The 18,747-nt window shown below is 41.5% G+C and overlaps 1 protein-coding gene across 1 annotated transcript in view; it reads left to right on the top strand.

Moving 5' to 3' along the window:
• bcl11ba (BCL11 transcription factor B a) overlaps window positions 1-6,670 on the top strand; it is a 67,847-nt gene extending 61,177 nt beyond the window's left edge. The window contains exon 3 of the mRNA XM_042500610.2: window positions 43-6,670. Within this exon, the coding sequence (XP_042356544.1) occupies window positions 43-2,039 (1,997 nt within the window). The 3' untranslated portion in view covers window positions 2,040-6,670. The remainder of the gene's footprint in view (window positions 1-42) is intronic.
• Window positions 6,671-18,747: the final 12,077 nt, after the last annotated feature.

The raw sequence follows: 18,747 nt of genomic DNA, 5'->3' as shown, positions 1-18,747 counted from the left end.
AAAATAAAATATTCAGTGTATTTCCCTCTGTGTGTGTTGCAGGTGGCAGGGATGAGCCTTCCAGTTATATATGTACCACATGTAAGCAGCCCTTCCCCAGTGCCTGGTTCCTGCTGCAGCATGCCCAGAACACCCACGGCATTCGCATATACCTGGAGTCCAATCCCTCCAGCACTGCCCTCACCCCGCGCATCACTATGCCTCCACCTATGGGCAACGACTCCATCCCGCAGTCCCCTCTCACCAACTTTCTTGGGGACAACAACCCCTTCCATCTGCTTAGGATGGCGGGCCCCCTGCTCCGGGAGCCTCCTCCAGGCTTCATGGAGAACCGCCTTCCCAACACACCTCCATTCGTCAGCCCGCCTCCCCGTCACCACCTGGACCCCCATAGGCTGGAACGCCTTAGTGCAGAGGAAATGGGCCTCATCTCACAGCACCCCAGTGCCTTTGAGAGAGTGATGCGGCTCACGCCCATGGCCATGGAGTCCCAGTCAATGGATTTCTCCAGGCGGTTACGTGAATTGGCGGGGAACAACAACAGCACCACTCCACCACTGTCACCCAGCAGAGCCAACCCTATGCACCGACTGCTGAACCCCAACCCCTTCCAGCCCGGGCCCAAATCACCCTTTCTGAGCACCCCTCCCCTACCACCCATGCCCCCAAACAGCACCACCCCTCCCCAGACACAGAATAAGGTCAAATCCTGTGAGTTCTGTGGCAAGACCTTTAAGTTCCAGAGCAACTTGGTGGTGCATCGGCGCAGCCATACTGGAGAAAAACCATACAAGTGCCAGCTGTGTGACCACGCCTGCTCCCAGGCAAGTAAGCTCAAGCGCCATATGAAGACCCACATGCACAAGGCTGGATCACTGACAGGGCGCTCAGATGATGGACTGTCCACCACAAGCTCCCCAGAGCCAGGCACCAGTGATGTCACAGGGGAGGGCATGAAGAATCGCGATGGGGACTTCCAGGGGGAAGGTAATGAGGAAGAAGATGAAGAGGAGGAAGAGGAGGAACTTGAGAATGAGAGTCGACCAGAATCCAACTTCAGCATGGAGTCTGAGTTCTACCGAAACAGGGAGAATGGCTCTAAACCCCCCTCAGAGGAGAAGTCATCACTATCTCTTGAGAAGATGGTGGAAGGTGGGGGGCTCCACTCTATACAGCAGTACAATAATTTGATAGTTGACAATCGTAAAAGGATGCCCTTCTCCAAGAGGGGCTCAGATGGCCAGCGGGACACTGGGGATGAGGATTCAGTGGCTGGGGAGATGGACCACAACCAGCAGGAAGAGAGGACAACCATTAATGGCCGGAACTGTGGCTCTGGCGACTCATTCTCAGGCCTGTTTCCCCGTAAGCCAACCCCTATCACCAGCCCCAGCCTGTCCAACTCCTCAAACAAGCGCATCAAGATTGAGAAGGACTTGGACATTCCCCCAGCGCCCCACATTCCCTCTGAGAACGTCTACTCCCAGTGGCTCGTGGGCTATGCTGCCTCACGCCACTTCATCAAAGACCCTTTCCTAGGCTTCACTGACTCCAGACAATCGCCCTTCGCAACCTCCTCTGAGCACTCGTCTGAGAACGGCAGCCTGCGGTTCTCAACGCCTCCGGGTGACCTGCTGGATGGAGGCCTGTCGGGCCGCAGCGGCACCGCCAGCGGAGGCAGCACTCCTCATCTGGGTGGAGGTCCAGGCCGGCCCAGCTCCAAGGATGGCAGGAGATGTGACACCTGTGAATACTGCGGCAAGGTGTTCAAAAACTGTAGCAACCTGACGGTGCACCGGCGCAGTCACACTGGCGAGAGGCCCTACAAGTGTGAGCTGTGCAACTATGCCTGTGCCCAGAGCTCCAAGCTCACACGCCACATGAAGACACATGGCCAGCTTGGTAAGGAGGTCTACCGCTGTGACATTTGCCAAATGCCCTTCAGCGTGTACAGCACTCTGGAAAAACATATGAAAAAGTGGCATGGAGAACATTTGATGACCAATGAGGTCAAAATTGAACAAGCAGAGAGAACCTAAACCAGATTCTCTTTTTCCATACTCTGCGCCACACTTTGACTTAAAAAAAAATAAATGGGGTAGCTGGATACTCTTTTTCTGAAATGTTAATTTTGGGTTAATTTTGTGTTTTTAAGAAACTGCCAACTGAGAAAAAAAAATGAAAACAGAGATCCTAACACCATTTGAAGCTGTCTAAACTGCCTCATTTGGAGTTCCTTTTTACAATCAGTCAGTTGAGTTATAACATGTGTGGAGCCTTTAACTGTGCAATAATTTCTGTATTTATTGGATTTTGTATTTTGGCATGTGCAGGTACATTATTATTTAGGCATTTCTTTAAATTTTGTTTTACTTTAAATTTGTGTTACTCTGTTTTTTAAAAACCCACATGATATCCTGAGATTTTTTTAGAAGACAAAAGTCAATTTTGAGTAATCTTTTTTGGCCGCTGCTTGTAGGAAATTGTATATTAAGCTATTAAGTGATTTCTTGAAGACAAGCTGAATTCAGTCTTCAATTTGAAAGTGGCGTTATCTCAGAATGCTAGAATTAGTCTATTTTGTGTGATGAAGATACGCGGACAACAATCCTTTGGCACTGTAGCATGAACTAAGTTTAAAACATGTTAATATAATTGGATATGTAGCACTGAGCGTCATATTTGACATTAAATCAAAGAGGATCCCAAGGTTCAAAAACCCTGTCTCCTCCTGAAAACATCATTCCAGCCACAAGATTCTAGATAAGGCAGCTGCTGACTGGTATGTCGTACCAAGCCCTGACTACGCTATGACAACCGTCCCTCATTTTACTACCCCCACCCCCCATCTTATCAACACTCATACATCCATGTATTATATTTTGCATGCAGCCATATGACTGAGGCTATATTATTTATTTGGAGTAATGTGAGCATGAAGCCATGCAATATGAGTATGCGTTCAGATAGATAGAAGAATGAAACAAAAGAGTTAGCACAGGGGCATCTCAGGGTAAACTATACTACTTTTCTTGATTTACCCATTCATTCCTTTGCTTTCAGAAGCATTCCCATTTCAACACGTTCTCATCCCAAGTTGTCCCATATTGCAGCTTTGCATTGGACTTCTGCATCTAAATATTATGCTTTAGGTATCCTTCTTTTTGTTCGGTGGCATGACGCTGCACATGGTCATGTTAAGACAACAAAAGCACGTGGCAACAAATGCCAGAATGTCAACATACGCATGAGCTGGCAAGGATGGTTACGATTAGGGGCAAAGGTATAGAAAAAAACATCACATTCACACAGGAATCAAACACTGGACTCCTGCATCAAAGTCTGGGTTTGTTTGATGCATCCATCTCCCTTCTCGCCCGCCTAACGGGCACCCTCATGCTCCTTATATTTCATCGTTACCAGCAGCATTTCAACCTGACACTATCAGTTTACGTCTAGTCCCCCCCCCCACACACACACACACCACCCCCACCACCACATCAGGCTAATGCCCATCTTTATCTTTAATTCCAAGTGATTAGACTTTTCATTTAAATTAAAATTATAACATTAATTAATTATTACTGAATGAGTTGTTAAATGTATGTGCATATCTGAGAGATGGCACTACTTTAACTAGGTTTTTGAAGACAATTCATAATTCTCAGATTTTATTGTTGAGATTTATAATAATCAACATCCCTATGCATTTTTGTGCTAAAATATCTTACAAGTTCTTAAAAAGTGATACAGTAAATTTGACTTACATTGTCATAGTGATTCTATCATTATGTGATCTGATTAATGAAGTTCCCTCTCCAGGAATATGAATCCTTCAAAGTTTCACTGTTAGTTGTGGGACAGTTTTGTGTAGAAGAGGAAATATATATAAATATCAGTGTGTGCTGAAGTAGTGCGACTTATAGTTAGACAGGCTGCATCAGTTGGCTCCATCCATTCCTTCTTCTAAATATCATAACCCCAGTTTTCATCAGGCCCCATCCACCTTCATCATGGCACTTTGTTTCTTTTTTAATCTGATCTGATTTTAATGCTGTCAATGTATACATTCAGAGCTCTGAACAACAGACCCGCACTTTATGATTTTTCCGTCCAACACACACACACACACATACACACACAGAGCTGGACAGAAAAGGTACTTATAGGGTCTAGGGCTTGGGATCTCCCGACGCTGAAGTGCCCAGGGTTGTTAGGCTAGGCTTTCCCAATGCTGGCACTATAAATTAAAAAAAATAAATACAAAATATATATATTTATTTGGGACAGTTTTTGTACTGCCATTCAATTTGACATGAGTGTGCCTTGAATAATGATCTTTCTATTTAATGTCTCAGACAAATGCAACACGTTTTATGAAGCATCAAATTGAACCATAAAAAAAAGGAAATTTGTGTTAACTTTAACTTGAAATTTGACATTTCAACAGAAATATTTAAATCGGTACACATGAAACAATGCTGAGTTTAGGTTTAGGAGTACCCAGCACAATATCAGCGTGTCTGTGTGTGTATATATGTTTGCATATGTACATATCAAGGCACAAACCTATATATAGATATATATCAACTTCCATTCATAAGGACAAGAGTCTGTCCCACAACAGACATTTTCAGGAGTGGACATAAGCCACACAAAAAGTAAAGGAAGAGACTCCACAAAATCAGGAAATGCAGAACTAAAAAAGGATTTAGTGCACTCTGTCTTAAAATAAGTTTACAGTATTGAAACAAGTACAAGGGTAAAATAATATTTGTGTGTATGTGTGTTTTAAACAAACAACTATTTTTTTTCCAGGTTTGCTTCTAAAGTTTCTCTGAATGCCGTAGTGGCAATTTGTAAATTCTTTTTCTTTCCTTTTTTTTCTTTTTTTTTTTGGTGACGGGGTTTTAGTATATATATATATATATAAATATATATGAATATATATTACATTTTTCTTGTTTACTGTAAAAGTATACCAGTATTTGTAATATTGGAGAATGCCTGGGCATTTTACAAAACTAGAAAAAAGATTGTTTTTTATTTTTTATTTTGCAGTCCAATTTAAATTGTGGGTCTCTTAAACTGTTTTGTCACTGTAACTGTAAAAGTCTTGAGTTTTAGTAACTTTTATTCTGCCTTGGGTGTAATGAAATAAAAAAAATAAACAAATTAAAAAAATGACTGTGCTGTAACAAACTTGGATTTGGTGGCGGACTGGCTGTTGGGGTGGGTGTGGGTGAATGGGTTTTGTCCCTGAGAAACGACAGAACGTTTATTCTGCTTTTCAGGAAAAACACACTGAGAATCCTGACTTGTATCTATTTTTCTTCTTCTGGAATGGATTATTCTTCATGGATGGTTTGAAATACATGTGTAGGCACTTACTGTCTTTCCTAAGGAGCTTGTCTTTTTTAACTTCTAGGCTGTGTGCATCCTTTTGTGAAAAGGGTACTGGGAGTACCTCGGGACATCTTGCTCTTCTATCAGGTGCAGGGGGGAGGGGGATGAGATACAACTCACAGGCTGCCACAAGCTCTCTGTCCTCTCATTGGACAGGATCCACCTGGTGAATTTGTACTGTTGAAATGGATCACATTGTACAGAAGGGGGCCAAAAGGTTGTTTGACGACCTTTTAGCGACAAAATCACAAGACAATGTTTTGTTTACTGCTCAATTGGTTGTACATAGTTTTCTATGACTACGCTGTTTTCAATTTGTTTGATTTTTTTTTTCTTTTTGTTTGTTTGTGGTTTCTAACTGGCACTGGCAGTGACTTCCTTTGTCTGAGGGTGGGGTTGGGGGTGGGGTATTCTGTTTGACCTTTGTGACCTCCATGTCAGTTTTCAAGCACATGCCTCCTCCCTTGATATTTCTCGGCATGAGAACAGAGCACAAATACAAGCTGTTACAATTCTTCATCCTCCTCTTGTTTGTCTCATTTTGTTTTTGAACAGAGAGGGAGCAGAGACATACACTGAGGGACAGACACCTGAAATATTGTTCACAAACTCTGAAATTCTGCTTGAGGTTTCAGGCATTATTTAGTGCGAAATACACATTTCTGGCTGCTGACACTGACCACGAAACCCACAGTCAAGTGAACACCTGCAAATCAAAGAAGTGCCGAGATGAAGAAGGAAACAGCCTGACTATATTCCATTCCTATAGTGCTTTTTAAAACTCATAGGATGGCGGTGGTGATAGTTAGTGCTTTAGATAAAACCCTGAAAGTTTCCCATCAGCAGCGCCACTCGAAAAGAAGCAGAAGCTTATTCAGTATGGCTGCATTTACTTAATTCTGTCCTGTTTTTATTGGCTCTCCCACAAGCTTCTTCAATAAAAATCAAACTCCCACATTCCAAGTCTGCTTAATTTAGAATCCCTCATGTTTGTATTAAAAAAATCATCAAAATAAAAAGCAGCATTTAGCCAAAATTGAGAAAATTTTTAATCATCATCATTTAATCATTTTTAATCTGTACTGTTCCATAATGAGGAGGGGGGAAGGGGCTTCTGGAGTAGAGATGTAATACTGTTTGTGATGTCACTTTATTTAAATACTTGAACTGACTCCTACAGGCTGCTTATGTTCTCTATGATGTCACTGAGGTGCAGCCATTGGACACCACTGGCTGGTTACAGTAAACACCACTTTGAGACTCCTGCTGTCTCCTGTCTCCTCCTTTTTTTATGAAGTGCAGCATAAAATGTTGGTGGCTGCAGCAGCACACAGGATGCACAGAAATGCAGTAGAATAAAAACAATGGGCTCTATTTTGTGCTTGGCGCAAGGCAGTACACGGCGCAACGCAAATGTCATTGCCAGTGTCAGACCGGCGCAGTTGTCATTTTCATGTCCTTTAAATAACAAATGTACCTGGGCCCATCTGTGCGCCCCTGGTCTATTTTGAGGCAACAGAAAGGGAATGCGCCATTGACCAAATAAAACCTGGTCTGAAGTTAAAAGCCTAGTCTGCTTCCTGCTATTTAAAGGGCGGATTATTCAGAAAGCAAGATGCACACTTAGGGCACATTACAGGATGCAGGAAGGTGCCAGGCTGAACTACATGTGCTGATGCCAGTTAACCCAAATATGCCAGCAGCAACAGGGACACTGAGAGATCAGCTGGCTCCTCCTGTTTCTGCTTTTGTTTTCAAAGAGATCTTGATCTCAGTGGGGTTCTTATCTTGTTAAATAACATATATATATAGGCTACATGTGTATGCTGAGCGCCTAGCTTTGTTTACCCCTCCTCCTCATATCACTGTACACTTTTCTGCATTGTAAGGCCGTTTTGGAGGTTCCAAAAAAATGATGGAACCTGCATGCCACGTCCTCTGATGCCTGCTTTACCTCTGCTGCTTTTGGTGGATATCCGCTGCTTCCGCAAATTATCTGCTGGCACGCCTTCACCTGGCACACAAGCAGATTGGTTTCTTCTGCAGAACACCTCTCACATCTGTAATTCGCCAAATCCGTCATTTAGATTGCAATCCGCCGATTCCTGGCGCATTAGGCTTTTAATAATAATGGGAGTAATGGGAGCTGATGCACAGATTGGTTCATTCATGTTCCGCCCAAAACACACCCATGACTAATTCAGAGTCTAAATACAATCCCTCTGCGCCGTGTGCCCCACCTGGCACCCAGATTATCCGCTGTTTAACTAGCAAAATGGACTTTGGCATGCCCTAAATGCATTTGCGCCATGTATTTTAGACCATGCGCTTTAGACCATACGCTATAGATTGTCTAAATAGGGCCAAATGAGTACACAGAAGAAGAGTCTGTGGAATATTTCAGATTGCTTGGTCTGCTCAAAGCTTTTTCACACATCCCACGATTACTGTTATCCTGTTCAGAGCTACACTGCATGTTCTGAATGGTGCAGTCATTATCAACACAATTCCCTCTCCAATTAAAGCAAAAATAAATATTTTAAATTTGAGCATTTTAAAGCACCTTCACATTGCACATCATATGTTAACTTTGCAGTGTGGATATTAACTCAATACACTGTAAGTACATTTTAATGTCTTGAGTGGATCTGTAATTAAATCTTTTTATATTTATTGTAGGTATGACTGAATTCCTTTAAACATATAATTTACCTTATTTAACCCTTTGGAACCAGAGCAAATTGACTTGATTTCTTTCAAAAACATGGGAAAAAGTAGCGAAAGAAGAAATGACCCAAAAATTAGCGAGAAATTATTAAAAAAAAAAAAAAAAAGAGCAAGACAATAACCTGAAAATGATTTTTTTAAAGAAAGAAAAAACTTTTTTTTTTAAAAAAGAAAGGCAAACAAGACAAAAAAAATGCTTTAATAATTATGTAACATAACTTTTAAATATGTAATCTGATAATTTTTTTAATAATTGCCTAAATCTACTAATTTCTTTTATCTTGCTTGCCAAGTTGCTCATTGCCTTTTATTTATGCTTTGAAAAGCAATTGCACCAATTTGCCCAGTGTTTGAGGTTTAAATACTTGTGAAAGTGTTTGGGAGAAGCGCCAAAAAAGTGATGTCATTTTAAGTTTCCAAGGTTTAACTCTGAATCCCTCAGTGAGAAAACATTTTAAGTCTTAACTTTATTTTTTCAGATATGTTCTATTTAAACCAGGTGAAGCAAATTGAACATATCTTAGTTGACTGTTATCAGATACTTGTGTTTTCATGGCAAGTACCAGTATGACTGACTTACCTCTATAACTGAATCAGAAACATACAATGAAATTATTTTAACTTCCTGTTTATCCAATAGTTTGACCAGTTTAAACCAAGTTCAGTAAACTTTAAAACATCGTACTAATTAGTTCATGCCACCACTATCAGTTCACTTACATATATTGTAAGTATTTCAGTTTTCTTTTGAAATCCACAATTACACCTGAAACTCTGTCAAAACATCACAAACAGCGTGTTGATCAGATAGTTAGGAGCAGTGACCTTGAACACATCTCATTGGACTGCTCTCTTGTTAATGGCTACACTTAGTTGCAATAATGTCAACGTACATACTGTAAGAATATTCGAATTTCTTTAGGGTGCCTGGAAGTATTTCTGATACCTTCAGTGAAAACAGTTATACATCTCATTTATAATCACTGTAAACACACTTATCCTCCCAAATCAGTGTCTTTTCTCTTGTTGACTGCGCTGATTGAAAGGTGTCAGCAAGTGCTGCTCAATAACATGTTGAACCTGCCATCAATCAGTGGGGCTTCAACTTTTTTAAAGGCCACCATAAAAAAATAAAATAAAATAATGATCATTGAATGTGAAATTGAATAAAGTCTAGTCAGCTTAAGTGATCACAGTTATCACAGTCAGCTTTACCATAAAACACACATCTGTCAACTTTTTCCAAAAGTCAGCACAACAGGAGTCATTGTGGACTGATTGAAACCAACATGGAAGAGCCAAAACCTGCAGTTCTTATAATGGCCACTTGAGGCTGGCTCCAAAAAAACAGTCAGTCCCCACAGACCCCAATGTTTTTTTATTTTTATTTATTTGTTTTTAAATATTCTTATTATTTATATTTAACAGATAACATGTACATAATAAAACAAATACTCACCCAACCCACAACCAACCCCCAGGCATCCTCTTGTGGTTACAGAAAAAAATAAAGAAGTTATTAAACAATTACACAAATGGACAAACATGACACAACAGCTTATTCAAGACAACCTAGACCTACAGTAACAGTCCCATTACAGAGAAGACTACTACAGAGTACTACTCTGTTTTCTAGGTCTGGTCATCCCAGTCCGTTATGTCCTTGAAGTTATTAAAATTATTTAAAAAGCCAGCCAGCAGAGTCCAGCCTCAGGATCTGAGCCACTGGCTCATGAGGGAGCAGACTCTCAGCAATATAACTGGGGAGCTAAACCATCATGAGCTTTAAAAGTAATCAGTAAAATCTTAAAATCATTCTGAAACTTACTGGTAACTACTGAAGAGAGGCTCAATCAGGAGTGATCTTTTCCTCTAGTTTGTTTATTAACTGCCTTTTGTAAGAGCTCAAGGCGCAAGATGCTTGATGCTTGGAGTCTACATGTTCTCTCATTGTCAGGGCAGGTTTTGCCTGGATTCCACCCACAGTCTAAAGACATGCATGTCAGGTGGTGACTCTAAATTGCCTGTAGACGTGACTATTGTGTGACTGGTTGTCTGTCTCTATTACCCCTTTTCCACCACATTTAGCATGTGTTACATGAGTTTTTTAACACAGGAAAATCCCTTAAAAAAGGCCATAGACTTTTTTCCCATTGCCAGTAGACCAGAGCTGTGTTCACGGCCAGCTCGTTCTCACTCATTCGTTCTCACTCAGCCAGCTCGTTCTCACTCAGAACTTGTCAAATTGAACACACACACACACACACACACACACACACACACACACATATATATATATTTAGAATATAGTTGCCAAAAGTTAAATGCAGTTGAATCTGGTCAAGCTTTTACATAGAAACACAACCTGCTGAGGCCAGACCTGTGGGACATTCAACGGTGCATTACCAATAGTATTTAGATAAATAAATAAATAAATAAATAAATAAACTAAATAAAAAACAAAAAAACAAAAACTTGAATGACATTTCAAGCATCATTTACCATGAAAATACAAAAATCTATATTGATAGTCAGTAAGTATTCTCAGTATCATTGACACATCTCAGGATCAACTTAGAACCAGAACACTGACACATCTGTGGCGGCATAAACCATTGCTATGGTTGTGTTTGACTGACAACACAGTCCATGAATTTCGAAAGATGGGGTCATTGAATACATTTTGGGTCAAAGTATTGCGTCTTGATAAAAAAAAAAAAGAAAAGAATATAAGTGGAGTCAAATCTGCACCCCAAAATAAGGTCATAACATTTCAAATTTTTCTCTGTTATTTTAATTTAAGTTCATCTTCCTATTTTCACAGTGGTGGATGACAAAGGAAAAGAGATCCAGACCCAGAATTAGTCTGAGGGAGGCAGGAATACGGAGTCAGTTGTGATTTGGCTTGAGTTTGAAGGCAAATGGCTAATTAAGGCTTTTACCGGCTGGCCTGCACTTTGAAGTCCCGTACAGGGGGGGATTATCCCAACCAACAGAAAGAAAGTGAGTGGGAAGTAATGAGAGCCAATGGCCAATTTTGTGGTTTCGTCCTCAATGTTGATAATGATAATATGAATCTTTTGGATTTTGTACTGTAGGTCAGACAAAACACAACATTTGAAGATGTATTCTTAGACATCTGAATAATGAATCCATCATTAAAGGAAAAATATAAGTAGCAGCCCTGGTTTATGTCCTTTTGGATCCCAGATCTGAAAATTGGCAAATCGGCATTTTCTTGAGACCGTTTTCTTGTTGTTTTTTGTTTAAGTTTCTCATCACCCTCTTCCCTTGTTTTTGAAAGAAATTAGGCTAGTTTCCTCAGGTAGCAAAGGGTGAAGGATCTTTTGATTCATAGAGTGAGACCACAGAGCTCCAGCAGAGCTGCAACATGCAGTGTGACAGGACGAGGATGACCTCCTCTCTGCCACCATTATTAGCCCTGCAACCTGCTTTTATTTCCACTACCTCAAAAGTGTGTGTGTGTGCGCGTGTTTGTTTGAGAGAGTGGGGGGTTGGATTAAGTCAGACAGACACCTCTGGTTATTCAGACGTATGGAATTATTTCAAGACCCTGACTGGCTGTCAGCGCTCGCTGCGCCTCCTCCCCTCCTCATTAAAAAAAGAAGCAACTTCAAATGACTTAAGCCGCTGGTCGTCAGCGCCAAAGCCACACTGTTGACAGGTACAGTAGGGTCTTAAGCCTTCAAGATCAACGCTGCTATTCTCCCTGACAAAATCCCCCCGCAGGGCTCCTCCCCGACTGGCAGAGGAATGAAGGAGGGAGGTAGAGGGGGTTTGGAGGAGAAAGAGAGAAGGGGTCAGAGGAGGAGGTGTCATAATGTCAGGAGGTATAGCTGGGAGAAAAGGGATATAAAGGTTAGTGGCGGGCTGTTTCATTATTGCAGAGGTTTCATGGCCCATCAGGAAGGAGTCCCCTGGCGTGGCTGCTAATTATTAACATTATTATTCAGCAGCCTCGTCCCTGTCCAACTGATTGACATGCCTGTTTCATGGCTCTCCCCAAAAAGCAGCTATCATGCTCCTCGCTCTCTGCCTCACTTCCACTGTCAATTTCCCTAAGCAAATGAATCATCATCTGACTTCTCCTCGGCTGAGTTTGATCCCAGAGAGCACCACTGCACACAAATAAGCTCCTCTTCACACCCGAAATAAAGGAAACAAGGTAAGTGATTGTTAGGAAAGGCTCCATACATGTAGTGACGTGACTCAGCCCTTTGTTTCCCTTTGAATCTGCATATTGTTCCAACACAAAGCCTCATATCACTGTTTCTGAAATAAATACATCTCTGTGACAAAGCAGAAGCCATCGATTTATTTCAACTCACAATTGCTGCCTCTTAGACAATTACGCTCATGGAGTTTGTTATTATGGGATTGAATCAAAGCTTTCACATGTGGGAGAAAACAAGTGAAACAATAAAGAGAAAGTTAAATGCGACAGTGATTTCTGCTCTGCAACAAACTTGAGATTGTGGCATCTTATGTGTTTTATTCCTTTTTTTAATGCAAGCGTGGTGACAAGCAGGGTGAGTCCTTTAAAAAGAGACAGAGAGAAAGAAAGAGGGAGATAGAGGGAAGTAGTGTGTTAGCGGTGGAAGTACTGAAGGCGCGCATAAGAGGTGCGTGGCGTCTTTTTGATATTCAGATTCGCCTGCCTACACACGGCATTATGACACATTTGGATGATCGCATTGTAGGATTAACGGGCCTGCCTTGTCATTTTCAACAACAATGCCACGATTTAGGGATGCTATTTCTTACACGGCGCTCCGCATTAACGCCCGGCCCAAAGATTTACATAAATCTTTGTCTTAAGATGAAAGCGGAGTGGGGCTTGAGACAATGAAGTTAAGCTTTGGAAATAGGAGAAAGAAGAGAGGAAGGAGAGCCGTCAGCAGGCGTTGGTGGCGGAGGGATGAAGAGATGGAAGAGAGAGGGGGGGAGAAAAGTTTGAGGATAAATCAACCAGTAGCCATGCTGATATTGAGAAAAACTGTACCCCCAGTCATCCTCACCAGAGTCCATATGCCAGAAATAATTTTAAAAAAGACACGAGGAGGGGATGAGGAGGGACATTTGCATTCCTATATCTAAGAGCAGTTGTGGAGGTGTGGGGGGCAGATAGAGGTGAAGGTGATGAATGCATGTGTGATTTAGTGTTCCATGGCTCAATGAAAGGCTTCCTTTTCATGACAGAAACTCTGGCTCTCTACACCCCCTCCCCTCTTCTCCCTCTGTCTCACCCTCTCTGTCCTCTAATCTCATGGCCTGCAGCAGTCATTGGGAAAAGTGCCCTAGATTGTTGCGCCTCCCCCTTTGCCTTGATTGGATTGATCCTGGCTGATTGGGAATCTGCTTACATTAAAGCTAGCGAGAAAAAAAAGATGGGATCAGATAGATCTGACCACTGAAGGCATTTCTTTGTGCTTTGACACAAAGAGGAAGAAAAAAAAAACATAAATTACAGGCCAGGAGAGACAGTAAGGAAGAGGTGAAGCATGAGCGACACTATCAGCACCATGATCACTCCGCTGCAGCCGTGTTTCACAGCCTCTGTTTCACACACAGATGAAGCCTTCCAGCTAACAGCAAGCAGAGCGTCACACCATCATGTTACCAGTCGTCACATTTGATCCAATGTACCACTGAATCTGAAAATGAGATTTCTACTTCTATATTAGAACACATAGCAATCATTAATCAGTAAAATAAAAGGCAGAAATAACAAAGATTTAGCAGAGAGAGGAGATGTAAACACTGAGTGGTGGAAACTGTCAGACCATGCCAAGTAGGTTCATTCATTATAATAATAAATTGTTTAATGCATTTTTCAAAACACAGTCACGAAGTGCTTTACATGACAAGATCAAATAGTATACACATTCAAGGTTAATAAATATAAAAATAAATAACATAGACCAGTTAGAACAGAATAAATAGTCAGAATTCATGAAAGTGATAAAAGAGACGGAGAAACTAGACAAAGAGATCTACTGTAACTTTCTTTCATTATGGGGGCGCTGCTTCGGCTTACACACTCTGAAAGCTGACAAGTTGATCTTGCTTGAATTAATTATGGACATGGATGAAAAGAACTGAAAAGGGAAAATAAATATAACTATTAATCATAATTTATGTTGACTTTATATTTAATTGTTAAATTTACTTTAAATTTAGCTGTATTTATTTAATTTTCTGAAGTTGTTGCAACTTAAAAATTCTAAGTGGTACCCTATTATTTTTAAGTGATAGCTATGATAGTTATTCTGATTTAACTTGATCATGACAAATACCACTGTTCCACCAAAATAAGCATGTGCACATGCATTTTTCAAGCAAGGGTAAACCTGCTAAATGCTGGCTTTCCACACTCAATTCCCACTGTCAGTGAACACTGCACAAGTCTGCCTTTCTGTCAGCTTTTTTTGTGTGTGTGTGGGTTGTTTTGTTGGTGTGTCCGTGCGACGTCACAGACAGGCAGGAGAGCAGGTAAACTGTAGACAGCAGCAGGAACAGAGGTCTTTGAGGTGCAGATGTATTTGGATCGGTGCTTTATCGCTGCTTTGAAGGACACAGACAGTAATTAGTGATGGCATGTCATTGCATCTCGCCATTTAAGAAGCTGAAATTACTGCGTTCACCCAGGTGTTGTGTTCTCATCCATGCTGATTGTAGCCGGAGGTGATAAAAACCTTTGTCATTTAACCCAGGTGTGAACGCTGATTGCATAAATGTAAATATATTTATACATATATATATAATCACTGATGTCTTTTTTGTCAGTTTTTCTGTGACACTATGTTTAACTCTATGTCCTCCCTCTAAATTTGAAGGTTTTTGAAAACAGTGCTCTCCATGTCTTCTTTGTCCTCTGCTGCAGTTTACCACTTGCGGGGTGGATAACTGATCTGCTGACCCATTCGCAACAGATGAGATTACGTGTAAATTGACATCGTTTTACTAAAACGACGCCTTGCTTTACTAGTCAAGTCAGGTCAAGTCAATTTTATTTATAGAGCCCCTTATCACAAAACATGGTTTGCCTCGGAGGGCTTTACAGTGTACGACATCCCTCTGCCCTTAGACCCTCACATCACCCAAGGAAAAACTCCCGAAAAAGAACCCCTGTAACGGGGGAAAAAAAAGGAAGAAACCTCAGGAAGAGCGGCAGAGGATGATGAGGGATCCATCTTCCAGGACGGACAGACGTGAAATAGATAAATAACAAAGGAAATACAATCATGGCAAAAAGGAAAGAGGAAGAGAGAGGGGAGGAGAGGGGGAGAGAGGCACAACAATAGTGGAAACAGATGCATGTCATATTACAATAACGATAGGTGTGAAATTATTAATTGCACTCTATGATGATGTTGAGGGTGATGATAAGAGTCTCATGCATATATTGATAGGGAGGTGTCCAAAGGCAAGATCACAGCACCGGCGCAACCAGGACCAGACCACGATCAGGGCGAGCGGGGGGCACAGTATCAGTACAGCCACAGCACGAGCACAACCAAAGGCAGGGTCACAGCACCAGCACAGCTATCACCACGGTCAGGCACAGCCAAGGTTACGGCCAGGATATGGGAAAACTAGGAAACAAGGGAGCAGGAATGCTCTCGAGAGGCAACAGGATTAGCGTAGTGCAGTTCAACAGACCCAGGCTCCGTAATCGCAAGCCCCAGGTAGTGACAGTACCACATGGCTATCACAGATGTAAGGCTAAGCTAAACTACTGAGGCTAAGCTAAGCTTGCAAACGGCAATGCAGTTAACAGACATGCATGATTTTCCGATGGCGGCATTAAGAGAAGGAAAAGGAGCTCAGCGTATCAAAGGAAGTCCCCCGGCAGGTTAAACCTATGTCAGCCTAACTATGGGCTGGTCCAGGCAACCTGAGCCAGCCCTAATTATAAGCTTTATCAAAGAGGAAGGTCTTAAGTCTACCCTTAAAAGCTGATACGGTGTCTGCCTCCCTGACCGAAACTGGAAGATGGTTCCATAAGAGAGGAGCATGCTAGCTGAAGGCTCTGGTTCCTATCCTACTTTTGGAAACTTCGGGAACCACAAGTAACCCTGCATTTTCAGAGTGCACTATTGAGAGCCTTAGGATTGTTTTATTTATTTCTTTGTTGTGGTTAATTCATGCACTCAAGATATCTCAAATTAAATCAATCAAATCATTATATATATATATATATATATATATATATATATATATATATATATATATGAATATATATGCAAACACAGCCCGTAGTGAATCTTATTAATATATGATGCGGGTATACCACGGCCACATGGATACACCACCACCATCACACACATACATACACACACCTTCTCATGTCAACAACTGTCAGCCTCCGTGTCTTCCTCCACCACCGTCTGTCTCTTTTAGATTACTTCTTTCTATCATTCTGCATTATTTCTCTCTCGCTCCTCCTCTGTCTCTGCTAATCTCTATCGCCCATCTCCATCCTTCCTCAGTCCCACTGTAGGAGAAATCTTCTCCCTCCTCTTGTACCCCCACACCCTCTCCCCATGCATCCTACACCCCCAGCCTTTCTGTGGTCATAAAATAAACTAATGGAGTTGGAGTGACATCCCACCTTGAACCAGCGGGGAGGTTATTTACATCAGGAAGGGGTGGGGGGGTGACAACAGTGATTGGCCGCCTCAATCAGTCAGCCATGACGGACTGAGCGAGGCTCGTCAGATAACAGAGAGTGAGAGCGATACCAAGGAAGCTTCCTATGTTCTCCTCGCCTTGTATCCTTCCCTTTAACCTCGTCTTGTCTCCTTTTCTTTCACTACCTCAACTCTTTTCCTACTGTCTCCTTTCTTGTCTTTTTCTTTCCTTCCTTCCTTCTCATCTAATGTCCCCTCTCCTGTACTGTAATTCTGTCACCTCTCCTCCTTTTCCTTCCCTTTCTTGCCTCTTATCCCCCACATTTAACTCGTCTTCTTTTACTTTCTGTTTTTGCTTTTCTTTTAATTTCTCTTGTTTCCATCATGTCACCTGGCCTTTTTTCATCTTGTCTCATTCCTTCATGTCCTGTTTTGTCTCCTCTTGTTTTTCTTTTTTTACGTTCCATTCCTTTCCTGTCCTGTTTTTTTTTTTTTCCTAAGGTCTCTTGTCCTCCTTTTCCACACTATAAAGACGATCAAACTGTAATGTGTCTGGGCAGGTAGAGTCTACTTGAGCAAACAGAGATGATTGCTTTTGGGGCGACTTATTCCTCCTCCAGTAATTAAGACAAAGTAGCTCATAGCCTCTTCCATGAGGGATTTACCCACGTTACACCTCTCAACAATAAAGCACACAAAAAATGGAGAGAAAGGAGTCTCATAAACCTGATTTACCTTCCATCCTTGAAGAAATTTCACTTTACCTCAGCAGCTCATCTCAGATAATAACCAGATTTAATACAAAATAGTAAGCAGAAGTAATACGTTTTACTGTCCCTTTTTTTATTTTGACCGGAAAACCCTAAACACATACTTCTGTATCACTTTGGAGTTCAGAAAAGTGTATGTATGTATGTGTGCATCTATGTTGGAAAGACAGAGGTGAAGGGGGAAAGTGAGAGAAAAAGAACATAATGTGGGATCACTTAAAATAGAAGCATGGCTTTGATAAGGTCCTATGTCATGTTTTCTCTCCGGATCCAGACCTCTGAGACACCAGAGCTGAGCTTTGCAGAACACACACACAAACACACACACAGTTTTTTTCCCTTTGTCAGTTTATTTGTGAAATGATAAGACAATATGAACGGCTATACAAAGGCCTTAGCCTGCCAGCTGGACACATACAATACGAACACACGCAAACACACTCACACAAACTCACATGTACACAAACACACACAATACAAACTACTGCCCACCCAATTCCTATCTTTAGTGCCAGCCAAACCCCTGTGGCAATACACACACATCCATACACACATGGCACGTAATCACGCACGCACACACACACACACACACACACACACACACACACACACACACACACACACACAGGCATGCAAAGTGTGCTTGTGTGCATATTCACTTAAATTATTGAGTCCTCCTCCATGTTCATATGCAGTATACAGAGTTCACAGAAAGACAGACATAGACAGACAGACTGATGGACGGACAGACAGACAGACTGATGGACGGACAGACAGACAGGAGATGCAGGGAAATCCAGGTTTTACATATCTGTCCATTAGGATCAGATTTGCTGTTATACTGTTTCACATCACATGTAATATTTCATTCAAACATTCATTGTGATTTACAGTTGGTTGGCTCTCTTTAAAACCTCTTAACACACACCCTTCCTGTTTAAGGAGCTGTGAGGTTCTCAAAATCATCTTCTTCCACACTGTTTGACAGTATCATATATTATCTGTCTGCTTGTTCACTTAGCTCTACAATGTTATACAGAGTGAAATATTCAAAGTCAAAAGTCCATGTTGTTATGGCCGTGCCCCTCCAAGTGATAATAGCTCTCCATACAGCATCAGTTAAGACACATTCCCCTAAATTCAGTCTGACACGATATCTTTGTATACTTATACTACTGTCATCCCCATCA

This window comes from Plectropomus leopardus, chromosome 14 (genome assembly GCF_026936395.1).
Source record: "Plectropomus leopardus strain MGB_pleo_1.0 chromosome 14, ASM2693639v1, whole genome shotgun sequence".
In the NCBI taxonomy this organism is placed as follows: domain Eukaryota; kingdom Metazoa; phylum Chordata; class Actinopteri; order Perciformes; family Serranidae; genus Plectropomus; species Plectropomus leopardus.
The sequence above is the reverse complement of the archived record's forward strand: the minus strand, read 5'-3'. Positions and strand labels throughout refer to the sequence as shown.